The following is a 14,625-nucleotide window of genomic DNA, read 5'->3' as shown; positions in this document are numbered from 1 at the left end:
GTTGTGCACAGGGTTGCTATGAATCGGAACTGATTTGATGGCACTTAAGAGCAACGAGGTCCTGGTGGCATAGCTGGTTAAGTGTTGAGCTGTTAACCAACTGCATGTTCAGGAATTTGGACCTGAAAGCAGCTCCACAGAAGAAAGATTAGACTTTTTACTCCTGTAAAAAGTTACAGTTTCAGAAACCCACAGAGGCAGTTCTACCCTATCCTAAATGGTTGCTATGCATTGGAATGAACTTGATGGCAATGAGTTTGCTTTGGTTTGAACTGCAACAGCATTTACATTGCTTTAGGAATAGTTTGGTGGGATACTGTTTAATTCACTAATCGATTTTTTTTACTAATGTTACAGTTTTCCGAGCCATTTCAAATATTTGATTAGCTTTAACCCCACAGCCTCACTTTTCCAGGACTCAGTCAGGATTCCCTTTCATACTTGAACCAATAAACCAACTTTACATTTACAAGTGATTTGTGCATGACTTAGGCAGTATAATTTAACAAGTACACGGGCCTAAATTAGTTGTACTTCCAAGTAGAGTGAAAATGGGTATAATTTGATACAATGTTTCAGTGCTGCCCCCCCTAAAGTATCTGAGAGCAAATTTAAAAGACAATAATATCATCTTTTCTGACAGCATGAGGTTTGTGTTTAGAGAAGCAAAATTCTAGTTCACTGTCCAGCAAATAAAGACTCTTGAGAATGGGACTTGATACTGCCACCTCAGGAACAACATCTTGGGAAACTGGAAACGCTGACCTTAAAAATCCCTGCATCTCAGGTTTCAGGATCATCTTTATGTAGCCACTTTGCATATGAGTGCCCCTAAAGTTAGATAATGTAAGTATTTAAAATACTTGTAGTTTAGCTCACTTTGTTTTCAATAGAATTTCATTTTCAGGTCAAAAGAAACCCAAATCCTCTGATTACATTGCAAATTGTTGCTTTCAATGATTGTTTGGGTTATATCTACTTGCAAAGCAGTAAACAGTGTATCTTCTTTTTCTACACAGTGAAAATAAACTTCAGTTTCCCTCTAGTTCACCAACTCTAATGGGAACATTTTCTGCCCTGAAGGTTTTAGTCCTTAATCGAACAGGAATAACATGGGCTGAGGTAATCATATGCCATTATGTATGTTTGTGTTTTAATCCAGAACAAACAATTTTAATTTCTTGATTTAATAGTAAATCAAAGAACAAATGTAGTTTCATTGTAATCAACTCGTAATCCAAATAATTGTATTCTTTGTCTTATCTTACAGAAAGAGTTAAAAAATCATTCAATTTAAGTGGAATTTTGTATCTAGAAATTCTTATTTTTTAGCTCATTTTGACTTATTCTAGGGTCTTTCTAAATAATGGCTCTCCATAATGATATGCAATAAATATGCAATGAGCTTATGAAAACTTTAGACTTAGCTGTTTATTGAAGTAAAGGCTACCAAAATTTTCTTGCAACCTTTGTTCAAGTAGGAGCTAAGCAGTAGAAGTACTATCACATCCCTTTTAAAATAATTTTATTGGCTTCATTAATCATACAATTTAATCATTCAATCATATTAAGAATGTGTGTACAACCATCACACATTTGGAGAACATTTTCTTCTCATATACATTGTTAATTCCCCATACAGCCTTCCTCTAGTTCTTCAGTGCTTTCTCCCCTCCACTATAATGACCTCAATTCTCCTCTAATCTTTATGATTTATTTTCTTCAGTTGTTTGAGAGTTTATGTTGATACAGACAACTTGTCCTAGTTGTTGAAGGTGTTGTGTTAAGGTGCTGATTTTGGATTTCTCCTTCTTTTTCTTTTTTTTTTTTCTCTGCCTTTTTCATGTGTGTGTTGATTGCTATAAATTGTCCTTTGATAACTGCTTTTGTTGTGCCCCAAAGGTATTGGTATGATGTGTTCTTGTTCTTATTTATTTCAAGAACTTTCTTAATTTCATCCTTCTTTTATCTATTACCCAAATTGTTTTTTCTTCTTCTGTTTTTTCTATTGCTGGCTTCCATTTTTATACCATTGTGATCAGAGAAAATGGATCCTAGGATCTCAAAAGTGTTTGGATTTGTTGAGGCTTGCTTTGTAGGCTAACTGTGATATATTCTAGAGCAGCGGTTCTCAACCTGTCAGTCGCAACCCCTTTGGGGGTCAGACAACCCTTTCACTGGGGTTGCCCGATTCATAACAGTAACAAAATTACAGTTAAGAAGTAGCAGTGAAAATAATGTTATAGTTGGGGGTCACTACAACATGAGGAACTGTATTAAAGGGTCACAGCATTAGGAAGGTTGAGAACCACTGTTCTAGAGTGTGTATTGTGTGCACTACAGAAGAATAAATACTGTTTTGTTGGAGAGCTCTGTATATTTCTAGGTGGCTGAGATGGTGGATTGTGTTGTTTAGCTTCTCTGCTTTATTTTCTTTCCTGATGAGTGGTATGCTGAAATCTCATTGTTGAGCTGTTAATCTCTGATTTAAACTCTATGAGTCTTTGACTTAGGCATTCTGAGGGTCTTTGATCGGATATGTATGTACTTATTAAAGTCAATGTTCCTGGGATATGGTTCCTTTAATCATTTTGTCTTGTCCATTCTGGTCTCTCATTATGTTTTTTTGCCTTGAAGTTGATTCTGTCGGAGATTAATGTTGCCACTCCTGCCTTTTTTAGTTGTCATTGGCTTGGTAGATTTTCACCACTCTATAATTTTAGTCTTTTTTTGTCTTTGAGTTTAGGTGTGTTTATGATAGGCAGTATATATTGGTTTGTGTTTTCTGATCTAGTCTGCGACTCTGTCTTTTGATTGGTACATTTAATCCACCTTTCAGTGTCATCACTAGTATATGAGTGTTTGCTACTACCGTTTTGTGTTTGGTCCCCACTTACATACACACACTTTAAGTGGATTTGCTGGTGTCTTTGTTCCTCTTTTATTTCTGTGTTGTCTTGAATTGCTTTTATTGTATTTGTTTCTGGGAGGTGTTATCCTGTTTGATGCTTTCAGGTTTGTCTGGTGTGATTGCTTCTCTGTTCATCGTGATATCGTTAATATTTTTGTAATGCTGGTCTTCTTAATTTTTCCTTGTCTGCAAACACATTTCTCCAAATATTTGAGGTATTAATTTTGTTGGATATAGGATTCTTGGTTAGCAGTATTTTCTTTCCGAATTTTACATAGCTCACTCCATCGTTTTCTTGCCGGCATAGTTTCTGCTGAAAAGTCTGAGTTTATCTTGATTGGTTTTTCTTTGTGGGTGACTGTGTGTGTGTGTGTGTGTGTGTGTGTGTGTGTGTGTTTTCTAGCTTCCCTCAGGATTCCCTCCTTTACCTTGAAATTGAAGGATTTTCTTTTCTTTTGGAATCTATCCTATTAGGGGGTTGTCTCAGCTGCTGAATAGTTATTTTCTACTTTTTGGTGATGTTGGGGAAAGTTTCTTCCAGGCTTTTCATACTATATTCTCTCTATTGATCCAGGATCTTTTTAAAAAATCATTTTATTGGGGCTCATACAACTCTGATCACAATCCATACATATACATACATCAATTGTATAAAGCACATTTGTACATTCATTGCTCTCATCATTCTCAAAACATTTGCTTTATTGAGTCAGGATCTAAATGAGACATACGTTGTGTCCCACATCATTTTCATGCTTTTTTTTCTTCCTGATTCTTTTGGGGTTTTTTTGTTGATTGTCATAGATTATTATAATTGTTTAAGCTCACTGATTCAACTTCCTTTTCTTCCAAACCATTCTTCAAGGTTTTTCTCTTACTATGTTCCTGAATTCTATTACCTCAATATTTATCTTCTGGGTTCCTTTTGCTTTAACTTTCTTTCAATTTCTTTTATTGTTCCCATGACTGTTCTCACATCTCTTTAAAGTACCTAAATATTCTTCTTCTGAATTGTGTTTCTGGTAGTTCCAGGACCTCTTCTTGGGTTATTTTTGGCTGTTTGTGTTTCATGATTTGAGGGGGTGGGGGTTATGGTTGCTGACTGCTGTTTCCTTGGCATCATGGTACAGTTAGTTATTAGTGTTGTGTGAACTGCTGGGTTGAGGTGATTGGCTCAGTCTAGTGATGTGGGAGAGGTCTAGTAGGAGCTGAAAAATATACAATGATGAAATAGAGAAAAAGGGAAAGAGATATGTGGGGAAAGTGGGGTGGAAGAAAAGAGAGAATAAAATAAATGTAATGATAATAATAAGCAACTGTCTGGATTTGTAGGCCAACAGATTTTTAAAAATAATTGAATGCATTTTAAGAAAGGTAATCACAATAGGCTTCCTGGGAATATATTTCACTAGGAAAAAAGAAAGAGAGCAGAAAGAAATAATTGTTAGATGTGCAAGGTAAAAGTGGGACAAAAGACTTTTGTTGCTTGGATGTGGGTGCTGGAATTGTGTTGCTTTGGCAGCATGAATGTGGACATGTCTGTGCCCTCGGTGGAAGCCTTTGTTTGAGATTTCCAGAATCTGCAGGCCTGCCTGTTTTTTGTTTTAAAATACTTTTATTGGTGGCTCTTACATTCTGCCTCTTTTTGCCTGGGTGGAAATCCATATTCTCGGGATGAAGGGTGGGTTTGCACCAGAAGAGGAAGTGCAATAGAACTAGAAAAAAAATAATAAATGTATTAGAATAAAAGTATAAAACCTGAAGAAAATCAAGTAAAAATGAAACCACCTAGTGTGTTGGATTCCTTGTCCTCTGTTGGTGTATAGTATGCACATATATGCTGTACGGGAAGTAGATTATACAGAGGGCACTGAAGAACAAAGCAGATAGAGAGAGAAAATGGAGAAAATGAAGCTTGAGTACTGATTATGTCTGCACCAAGCTGCCCATGCAATCTGCTATCTACCATGCCCCCAGAGGCCAGTGAGGTAAGAGGCTTGACTGGCTGGGATGCCTCGGATGTTGGGCAGAATTGACTGTGCTGGGGAGAGTGGCTCACCAAAGTGGCTGGTACTGCTGACCCCATTGTAAAGGGGAATTTTTGTTAGCAGGCATTGCTGCTCCCTAGTCAAGAAAATTGGGTCTGCTTAGCTTTTAAGTTGAATTTCTGGCTGCCAGGAAGTGTAGGACATTCCTTAGCTAGTTATGTGGCAGGCATATTTCCCTCTCCTCTATTATATAATTTTTTAATTATTCCAAAACCATTTTATTATGAGTTAATACAGAGATAATATCATTCCAAGTATTATTGTACAATTACTACCACAATCAGTTTCAAAACATTGTCTTCCTTCTTGAACTCCTTGACATCTGCTCCTTTTACAGTCCCCCCCAGCACACACACACACACACACACACACACACACACACACACACACACACACACTACCCTGCAGAAACCCTTATTCTACTTACTGAGGCCCATCAATCCTAGGCTCATATCCTTTTTTTGTCTAAAATTTAGCCACTAAAATCTGTTAATTGTTTTTAGCTGGGCTCAAACAACACTTACCATATACACTCGAGTATAAGCTGACCTATATATCAGCCGAGGCACCTAATTTTACCACAAAAACTGCATTAAAAATGTGCTGAAAACTCGGCTTATACACGAGTGTATGTGGTATATCTGGTACTCATATTTGACCAATTTCATGCACACCCAGAGTATTCCCTTTTAAAACCTGGTATAGATAAGCATGTTGCCAACAATATCCTTGATCTGTGAAATTCACAAAGATGTCAGTTGGAGTTAAATGTCCTGTATCCAAACCCAGCTATTTACCTCTGGAATGTCTTCTGTTGTCAGTTCTTCAGCTTAATATTAGAACAGGAAGGCAGATAGAAAGCTAGGTGGTAGAGGTGGCAGCAAAGCTTAAGTGAGAAAATTTAGAAATTCTTGCTGAGAAATTTTGTTCTCATTATTTTTTCAAATCTAAATTGGCATCCACAACGGAGAGAAGATGTTGAACACCAATTTCCTTGATTAAACAAATAATATAAAATAAAAACAATCTCTTAAAAATGTGGCCCTTTCAACAGAAACTGTTGGGGAAGGGAGAGAGCGGTCGGTGTAAGATAAGAAAATAATAATTTAAAGCTTATCAAGGGGTCACGAGCGGGGTGGAGGGAGGCAAAAAAGAGGAGCTGATCCCAAGGGCTCACATAGATAGTAAATGTTTAGAAAATAGTGATGGGGACATATGTACAAATTTACTTGATACAGTTGATGTATGTACTCTTATAAGAGCCCCCCAAAATTATTTTTTTAAATGTGGCCCTTTAATATTTTAATTTTATCACCTTCTCACAAAACACACCTTTCCCTGAGCTAGAATCTGCAACGAGATGTCTATGTGGAACTTTATTTCTAAACAGTAATTAAGCTGAATTTATTTGGAAGTTATGGTAGTAAAGCCATGAGAAGAAGCAGTCAACAGAGGCCAATACTTTTCCCTAGGTGCTCCTGTGTGCCCGTGAGTGGCCAGTCCTTGAGGAACTGTACCTTGAATCTGACAATATTTTCATTTCAGAAAGGTAAGAGGTGCTTACTAAGATGTACCCATCAATTATTTTGGATAAATAAATGGCTACAATTATACCGAACATTCATTTTTTAAGAATTTTAAGAAATGATTCTTATCGTCTTGAAAAATTAGAATGGAAACTGTAACATATCTAATTGATTCTAATCAAAGAAACATTAATAAGATTGAAATTTCAGACTTAAATATTTTTGAAATTTCATTTGTTTTAGATAATCACTATTGTTCCTAAATGGATATTCCACAGAATATGCTATCACAATCAAATCTTGAATTTTTAATTAGCATTGTCTGTTTAAGGTCAGTATACCAAGCATATGTAAAAACCTGACCTTGTAAATATATTGTTGACTCATATTTCTCTTTTGTTAATATAATTTAGTAATTGTTCAGTAAACTTAAGTGTGGTTATATTTATTACAAATTTTCAAAGAATTAAAATCAAATAAGATATTGAATCTTTTTAAATATTAAATCTTATCAATAAGAATTATTTCACTTATATATAGACAAATGAAATCATTTAAAAAAATAAAAACTAATAAATTTATGTTGAAAAATTCCATTTTCCACACAGGCCAACTGATGTGCTTCAAATGGTCAAGTTATTAGACCTTTCGGGTAATCAATTAATTGATGAAAATCAGCTATTTCTAATAGCCTATCTGCCCAGGTAATTTTACTTCTAAGCATTGTTTGATGTGTATTGATTATTCATATATCTTCCTTGAAGAAATGTCAGACCCTTTGTTCATTTTAAAATTGAATTATTGGTCCTTTTATTGTTAATTGTAATAGTTCTGATATTAGGACCTCGTCAGATACCTTTTCCCCCTTTTATCTCTGATTGCTTTTCTTCTCTACTGGTTCTTTGCTCTCTGATTAAATGTATTATGCTTCTCAAACTACGTTCCTTTCCCCCTGCTGTATTGGTAAGTTAAGCCCTTATCTGCTCCATCTTTCACTGTATAACTTCCAAAAATATGGATCCAGATCACTATTTTCTCACTGGTTTCCCATTTTCATTCTCCAGCTGTTTCTACTTTCACTACCCTGTTATGAAAAGGCCACAGATAAACCTCTGATTGTCATTTTCTTATTTAAAGTCCATGTTTTATACAGTTATCTAGTTTTTCCCTCTGAAACTCTTTTCTTGACCTTCTACCAGTTTTCTTTTTTAAATCATTTTATTAGGGGCTCTTACAACTCTTAGCACAATCCATACATCAGTTGTGTAAAGCACATCTGTACATTCATTGCCCTCATCATTCTCAAAACTTAGGCCCCTGGCATCAGCTCATTTTTTCCCCCTCCTTCCTCACTCTCCCCTCCCTCATGAACCCTTGATAATTTATAAGTTATTATTATTTCATATCTTGCACTGTTCGACGTCTCCCTTCACCCACACTTCTGTTGTCCATCCCCCAGGGAGGGGGTTATATGTAGATCCTTGTAATTGGTTCCCCCTTGCTCCCCTACCCTCCCTCTACCCTCCCGTTTTTGCCACACTCACCACTGGTCCTGAAGGAATCCTCTGTCCTGGATTCCCTGTTTCCATTTCCTATCTGTTCCAGTGTACATCCTCTGATCTAGCCAGATTTGTAAGGTAGAATTGGGATCATGATAGTTGGGGGTGGGAGGGAAGCATTTAGGAACTAGAGGAAAGTTGTATGTTTCATCGTTGCTACACTGCACCGACTGGCTCATGTTCTCCCCGCAACTCTTCCTTAAGGGGATGTCCAATTGCCTACAGATGGGCTTTGGGTCTCCACTCTGCACCCCCCCCCCATTCATAATGATACGGTTTTTTTGTTCTCTACCAGTTTTCTTTTAATATGATTTTTTATCTGCATCTTCCTATGACTATCTTTTCTTTTTTTTTCTCCTTGGTTCTTTTGTTTCAATATCTTGAGCCATAGATTTTCTTTTATTTCCATATAAATGATACCAGATTTATAGCTCTAATTCTTATTTCTCTTCTGACCCAAGTTTCTAAATGCCTGCTCGGTGGCTTAACTTTAATGCTCTGCTTGGTATCCCAAATCCACCCAAACGCAAATAATTCACCTTTCCTGAGGTAGTTCGTTTATTGTGCCAACCTGGCTGATAAACACATGTTGGGTTAATTGAAGGGCGAGGGATAAATGGCTTGGTGAGCCTCACCTTTCTAGTTCTCCGGTCACTTGCTTTCTGATGGTCAGACCAGGGTGCAGCTGCCTTATCCAGTTCCTTGCTTTAGCGGGCAAGGCTCACTTCCTGCATCCATCCCTGAGGAGAAGCCACATGAACCTACCCTGATGCAGCCCTGGGTGCTGGAGCAGCCCTGTGGAGACCCCTGCCAGCACTGAGATGCTTACACACTCACTGACCTGGCTTTCCTCCTGCAGTCAGCATTATTGCGTCTGTTTTGTGAGATGGAGGACTTTGTGGATTGGTCTTGGACATAGGGGTTAATGGGTTGATGTTGGACTTGTGGGCTTGGGCAGCACTGGGTTGGGATGGTTTCTTGATGTGCACTTATCCTTTTTATAAAACTCTCTCTTATACATGAGCTTCTGTGTATTTGTTTCTCCAAAGTACCCCGGCTAACACACTTCCCCTTAACTATAGTTGGACTAGATTCTAGTGATGTGTCTATTTTGATTACAAGAACTATCAGTTTTTGTCAATTTAAGATTTTCTTTCATTGCCTGTACATCCTTATAGCATCTGACTCCTTTGGATTAGTTTTCTGAAATGCTTGATCCCTCTACCTATATAATTTTGTTAGAATTTCTGCCTCCAGTTTCCTCTTTCCACTCTGCCACTTACTTGAGGTAGAATTCTAATATCACTTTTCTGTTCACAATATGTTTCTGTATTGCCTAGGAAATAAAGCTTGGTATTGGAAAGTCGTATGTGGCCTCAGAGTACATTTTATGAACTGTTTATTTCTACCAAGTTAGACTTCTCTCCATTTCTATTTGTAGATGTGGACTCTTGTCTCCACGTCTTTGCCCTTATCATTCTCTTTTTCTGGAACATTCCCTCTTGACTTGACAAGGCTCAACTTAAATCTCTAAGACTGCTCACATGCTCTATGCATAGTGACATCTTCATCCTCTCTCTGCACATACTTTTGTCATGTAGTTCTGCTGTATTATTTATGATTCCATCCTTTAAATTATAGTTCTACATCTTATTTTCTCTACTAATTAAACTTTAGGATTATAGGAGCATGTCTTTCCCCCACATCCCTTGTTTCCCCTTCCCTCGTTGGAAGCCAGTTAACTTGTACTTGTTAGATGACTAGAATCATTAGAATATAGGATAACTGTAAAATCCACCAGAATATAGTATAAAGAGCCCACATTGCATGCCCTAAAATGGGTATTATGGTTTTTAAGCATTTTATGAGATAAAAATCTGAAAGTATAGGGAAAAAAGACTTAAAAATAAACCTGGTTTATTTATTAGCCCATAGAATTTTATATTGCTATATTTCATAAAACTTGCATTTCTTAATTTCAGATTAGAACAACTAATCCTCTCTGACACTGGAATATCTTCTATACATTTTCCGGATGCTGGAATTGGTAATATAAAATTGTTTAAAGTATTTCCCTAATATTTTAGCTACTATATATTTTCTAAGTGAATTAGGTAGGGGGTTTATATTTCAGATCATCAAATTTGCATTCACCAGTTCAAACCACTCATCATCCCCAACTCCCATATTCTGTCTCCTCTCCCTGCCCCACCCCGATTTCTCTTCTTTATGAACTTCCATTCTCTGTTTTCTCCAAGTCACACCTGTCAGCTTGCTAGTCTGTTGCTTCATCTTCCCACCGGTGCCTTCCCTCCCTTGGGGGCCTCCACAGTCTGTTTCCTTTGCTATGCACGCCTTTGTCTGCTTTTTACCCATATCACAGTGATCACATACAACCCTTGTCCTCTTGTGATTGCCTACTGTCACTCCGCATACTGTTCTCCTGGTCTATCCATGCCATGAGATGTTTTATTATTTTAGCAGTGCATATTATCTCCAAAGCTGCTTTATCCATCCCTCTACCTGTGGGCATTTGGGCTGTCTCCAACGTGAACAGTGATGTCAGAAACATGAGAGTGCATGTGCTTGTAGGTATTTCTTATATGTCTACAGTGTAACATAATTTTGTTTTCTAGGGTGCAAAACATCAATGTTTCCTTCCTTGCAGTATCTTGTAGTGAATGACAACCAGATATCACAAGTAAGAGCTTTTTCAGAATGCAGCATAGTGTATCATTGCCTCGTTCCACTTTTATCATGGAGCTTGTAGGTTCCTCCTTGTTTAAAAAGATTTCAAATGAAACGATGGCAACAAATGTGCTTGACACAATGGATGCATGTATGTATTATGATAAGAGCTCTATGAGCCTAATAAAATTATTAAAAACCCCGATTTCAAATGAAAGAGCAATCCTTCCTCAGAATGAAACTCTTCATATAAAGCCAAAAATATTAATAAAGTAGTCTACAGCTAAGCAGACTGTGTGACATTTTAATGGCTCAAGTATAGAATAAAAGTGTGTGATTATCAGAGTCCTTGTGCATGGAGAAATTCAGTGCTTTACAGTTGAAATAGGGACTGTTTGTGTTTTGTCGCTAGTTCAGAGAACCTGCGGGAAGAAGTAACCTGAAACATGTTTTCTTGTTTCAAACCTCAGTGGTCGTTCATTAATGAGCTAGATAAGTTGCAGAAGTTGCACTCTTTGTCCTGCCTCAGAAACCCCCTGACTGAAGGAAACAAAGGAGCCCAGACTATACGCCAACTCATTATTGCCAAAATCGGTCAGCTGAAGACACTGAACAAATGTGAGGTAAGTGCTAAAATAAGATGGTTTTTACTCCCCGAGTGAGTAGAAACAGAATTTAGGAATCTTGTACAGTACTAGATGTGACTTCCATCCAAATGATAAAAGTGTTATCTTTGTACGCCTCAGGAATGTTTTTTCTGACTCCTTATGAAGAAGGCCCTATTTCGTTTCTTGGTCAGAATAGGAAAAACCTGACGCTGACCTACAGCGTAGAGCCGTATTTACTGTTATTTGGTGATGGGACACCGCTCCCATTTCTTGGGGGAAATGTAGGCAGAAAGAAGACAAACCACGAAGCTTAGTTAGCCATTTTACCTCAGCCGCTCCTCATAAAATTGGAAGGCCATGAATTTCCAGCACTTTTGTGTTGTTTGTTTGTTACAAATCAGCTTTTCTAAGGTAGTTCCTTTGTTGGCTGACTTACTTAGGGAATTTAAGCATTGGGAAGATTGTAGAAACGGCTTATGGGTAAAAAGTCTCAAGGAGAAAAACATAAAAGTTATTTGTTATTTTGAATGAACTCCTGAATTATCAGTGCTAAAAAAAGAAAGCATAGTTAAATATCACCTTGTCCCCTCAACTTGATGATCTTTTGGGAGGGCAGTGAAAGAAGAGTTAGGGTGAGGTGTGCAAGACATAAACAACTCATGAAGAAAGTGCCTTAATATATTTCATTTCACATCAATATAGATTTTCCCAGAGGAGAGACGTGGAGCTGAGCTTGATTACCGGAAAGCTTTTGGAAATGAATGGAAAAAAGCTGGTGGACATCAAAATCCAGATGAAAACAGACCAAATGAAGAATTTCTTGCAGCTCATCCTAGATACCAGTTCCTCTGTCTTAGTAAGTAAAGTGTCTAGCAGCGTCTTTAATGATGGACTTTCCACTGGAACACGTTGGTTTCCTTGGGTTTCAAGGGAAGTGTTTCTTCCTGCCGCGTTTCTCTTTTCATTGTGATGTTTGCACTCATCCGAGTACTACTTCAGTAAGTTGGGAGAAAGAATTTTAAAAGTTCCCTTCAGAGAAGGTAAGTCAGCAGCTTCCCAGCATAAGGATTTGTGGAAGTCTGCTGAGGTTTCTGAGAGTGAAATTTGTATTTGGGAAGGGAAAGCAGCTCTTAAATGTTTTTCTCATCTTTGTACATACTCAACAGATACTTTAGACTTAGGGTGGTGGGTGTGCCCCACTCCATCCTTTAGGAAGGGGAGGAAATACTTAAATTTATCCCACCCTTGCTACAAGCTAGCTAATTTTAAAACTAGCCTGTTTTGAGGTGGTATTTGTATTTTTTAATGCTCCCCACACAAATCTCGTGTCTCGCGAGAACCCAAGGGAAGGCCATTTCGATCACTGGTTTGTGAGCTGTGTTTGACATCTGAAAGTTCAGGCACTTGGTATGCAGGGTGTTTCCTCAAAGCATCCACCTGGTTCCATAGGCTTTGAAGCCCAGATGTCATGATTCATTGTCCCTGATGTACTTTCCATTTTGTTTTGCCTTCATTATTCCAAATTTCACTTTTATGCGATTTTCCTTTATATATTTCCTAATGCATACAGCTCACTGCATAAATGTTTCAGACTAGAACATTATCTTTGAGGAAGGAAAGGTGCTTGTGGGAATTGCTTTCAGATTACTCTGTTAGCTGGCTCCATTTCCTGGCCACTTTAGATGAATTCTAAATCTCCTGGGGGTATGTGAGGATGAGGGAGGTGAGGGGTGTCCAATGCAGGGCAGGGAATCCTGCACCCCCCCCCCACACACACACAAAAAACAAAAAAAAACCCAAAAAAACCCAGTCCTGAGCGTGTCTCGGTTTTTCAGTGAAAGTGCCCAAAGACAAAGGCACACATTCCTGGGGAAGTTAGAGGAATTTTGCCCCAGCTTGCTTAGCAGATGTTAGAGCAAAAGAAAAACGCTGGATTCTTTACATCCTTCTGCACAGGTTGTTTTGGGGGTGGGGCGGGGGTGCTGGTTGACACACGGAGTATTGAGTGCCCAGCTTAGCAGTGCAGTATGCTTAGAACTTGGTGGAGGTGTTCTGTGAAGTACATCCTAAACAAGGTGTGAAGAACCTGTAAACAGATGTTGTATGTGCTTGTTACAGCCTCCTCTTTCTAGTTTAAGGCAGGGCAGCTTTTGAGAACAACAATGGAAGATTCTGCCCTTATAAATGATTGTTCATACCTCCCCAAAATACAAGCATAACCGACAAAGAGGTAAAGGAGAAAGCAGGGAAAAGAGAGCAGAGCCCTGGCGTGCTAGCTGCTGCGAGGCTTACCGCGTGGAAGGGAAGGACCATGCTGGCACTTAGCTGTAAGGCTTTTTCGTCCAGTGCCTTTTCACTTGCTTATCCTTTATTATTTCTTTTTATACAGAATATGGTGCACCTGAAGATGGGGAACTCAAAACACAGCAACCATTTATGCTTAAAAATCAACTACTAAGTAAGAAATCCCCCGTCAGACCCAGCCCATTTGCATTCAAGTCCTCAGGGGCTGAAGCAGATAGCTGAGGGCCTAACAGGGATTCAGTTTGTTTTTCTTAAACACTTTGATTTTTAGATACATGCTAATGAATTCCCAAACAAGTCCAAATTCTTGTATTGAGCATTTGGCAACTCTCATGCTTTAAACTCAGTTAATAGCATTATAAATACAGGGCATATTTGAGTAGTGAACTGAATTGTGAATTGCTTGGGAACTTGTACTCTTTCATTTGAAAACATGGTTAAAGTGTCGGACAAGTTACAGAATGTTATTTTGTTTTTGTTGTTATTAGTAATTCTAATAAGTATCAATAGAAGGTATTTTAAACATTAATAACATCTATTAAGGTTTAAGCCAAGTTGTGCTGAACAAAGGTATTATTTGGCAGTGCATGGAGTCACCATGAGTTATATGTGTAAATTAAGTCCTTTAATTTAATTAAAAAGTGTCCACCTTTTTTTAAACCATTAAAATTGATCTTACACATTTGTGTGCATCACTCAGAAATATACAGTAACACAATACAGTTATACACTGGATAAGCTAAGCCAATGCATATATTAAAATGACACTACAAATCAGGTCACATGGAAAATTAAATAAAGGATACCTAATATTAAGTACAATTATATTTCAACACATTTTCCTATATGTAGTTACATATGGAATACCCCTTCGGACATTTAGAAAGCCCTGGTGGTGTAGTGGTTGAGTTGGGCTGCGATTGTATGGTTGGCATTTCAAGACCACCAGCAGCTCCGTGGGAGAGACTGGGCTTTCTGTTC

General features: G+C 37.9%; 1 protein-coding gene across 3 annotated transcripts in view; it reads left to right on the top strand.

The window, feature by feature from the left end:
• The window catches only part of TBCE (tubulin folding cofactor E), a 75,407-nt gene that overhangs the window by 55,420 nt on the left and 5,362 nt on the right, over positions 1-14,625 (top strand). For 2 of the 3 annotated variants that reach the window (XM_075532200.1, XM_075532195.1), the window contains 8 exons: positions 1,020-1,122; positions 6,432-6,508; positions 7,094-7,189; positions 10,027-10,091; positions 10,681-10,745; positions 11,203-11,355; positions 12,043-12,196; positions 13,730-13,798. In XM_075532200.1, the coding sequence (XP_075388315.1) occupies positions 1,020-1,122; positions 6,432-6,508; positions 7,094-7,189; positions 10,027-10,091; positions 10,681-10,745; positions 11,203-11,355; positions 12,043-12,196; positions 13,730-13,798 (782 nt within the window). The remainder of the gene's footprint in view (positions 1-1,019; positions 1,123-6,431; positions 6,509-7,093; positions 7,190-10,026; positions 10,092-10,680; positions 10,746-11,202; positions 11,356-12,042; positions 12,197-13,729; positions 13,799-14,625) is intronic. The other variant, XM_075532197.1, reaches the window with a different exon arrangement.

This window comes from Tenrec ecaudatus, chromosome 1, assembly GCF_050624435.1.
Source record: "Tenrec ecaudatus isolate mTenEca1 chromosome 1, mTenEca1.hap1, whole genome shotgun sequence".
NCBI classification, from domain to species: Eukaryota; Metazoa; Chordata; class Mammalia; order Afrosoricida; family Tenrecidae; genus Tenrec; species Tenrec ecaudatus.
The sequence above is the reverse complement of the archived record's forward strand: the minus strand, read 5'-3'. Positions and strand labels throughout refer to the sequence as shown.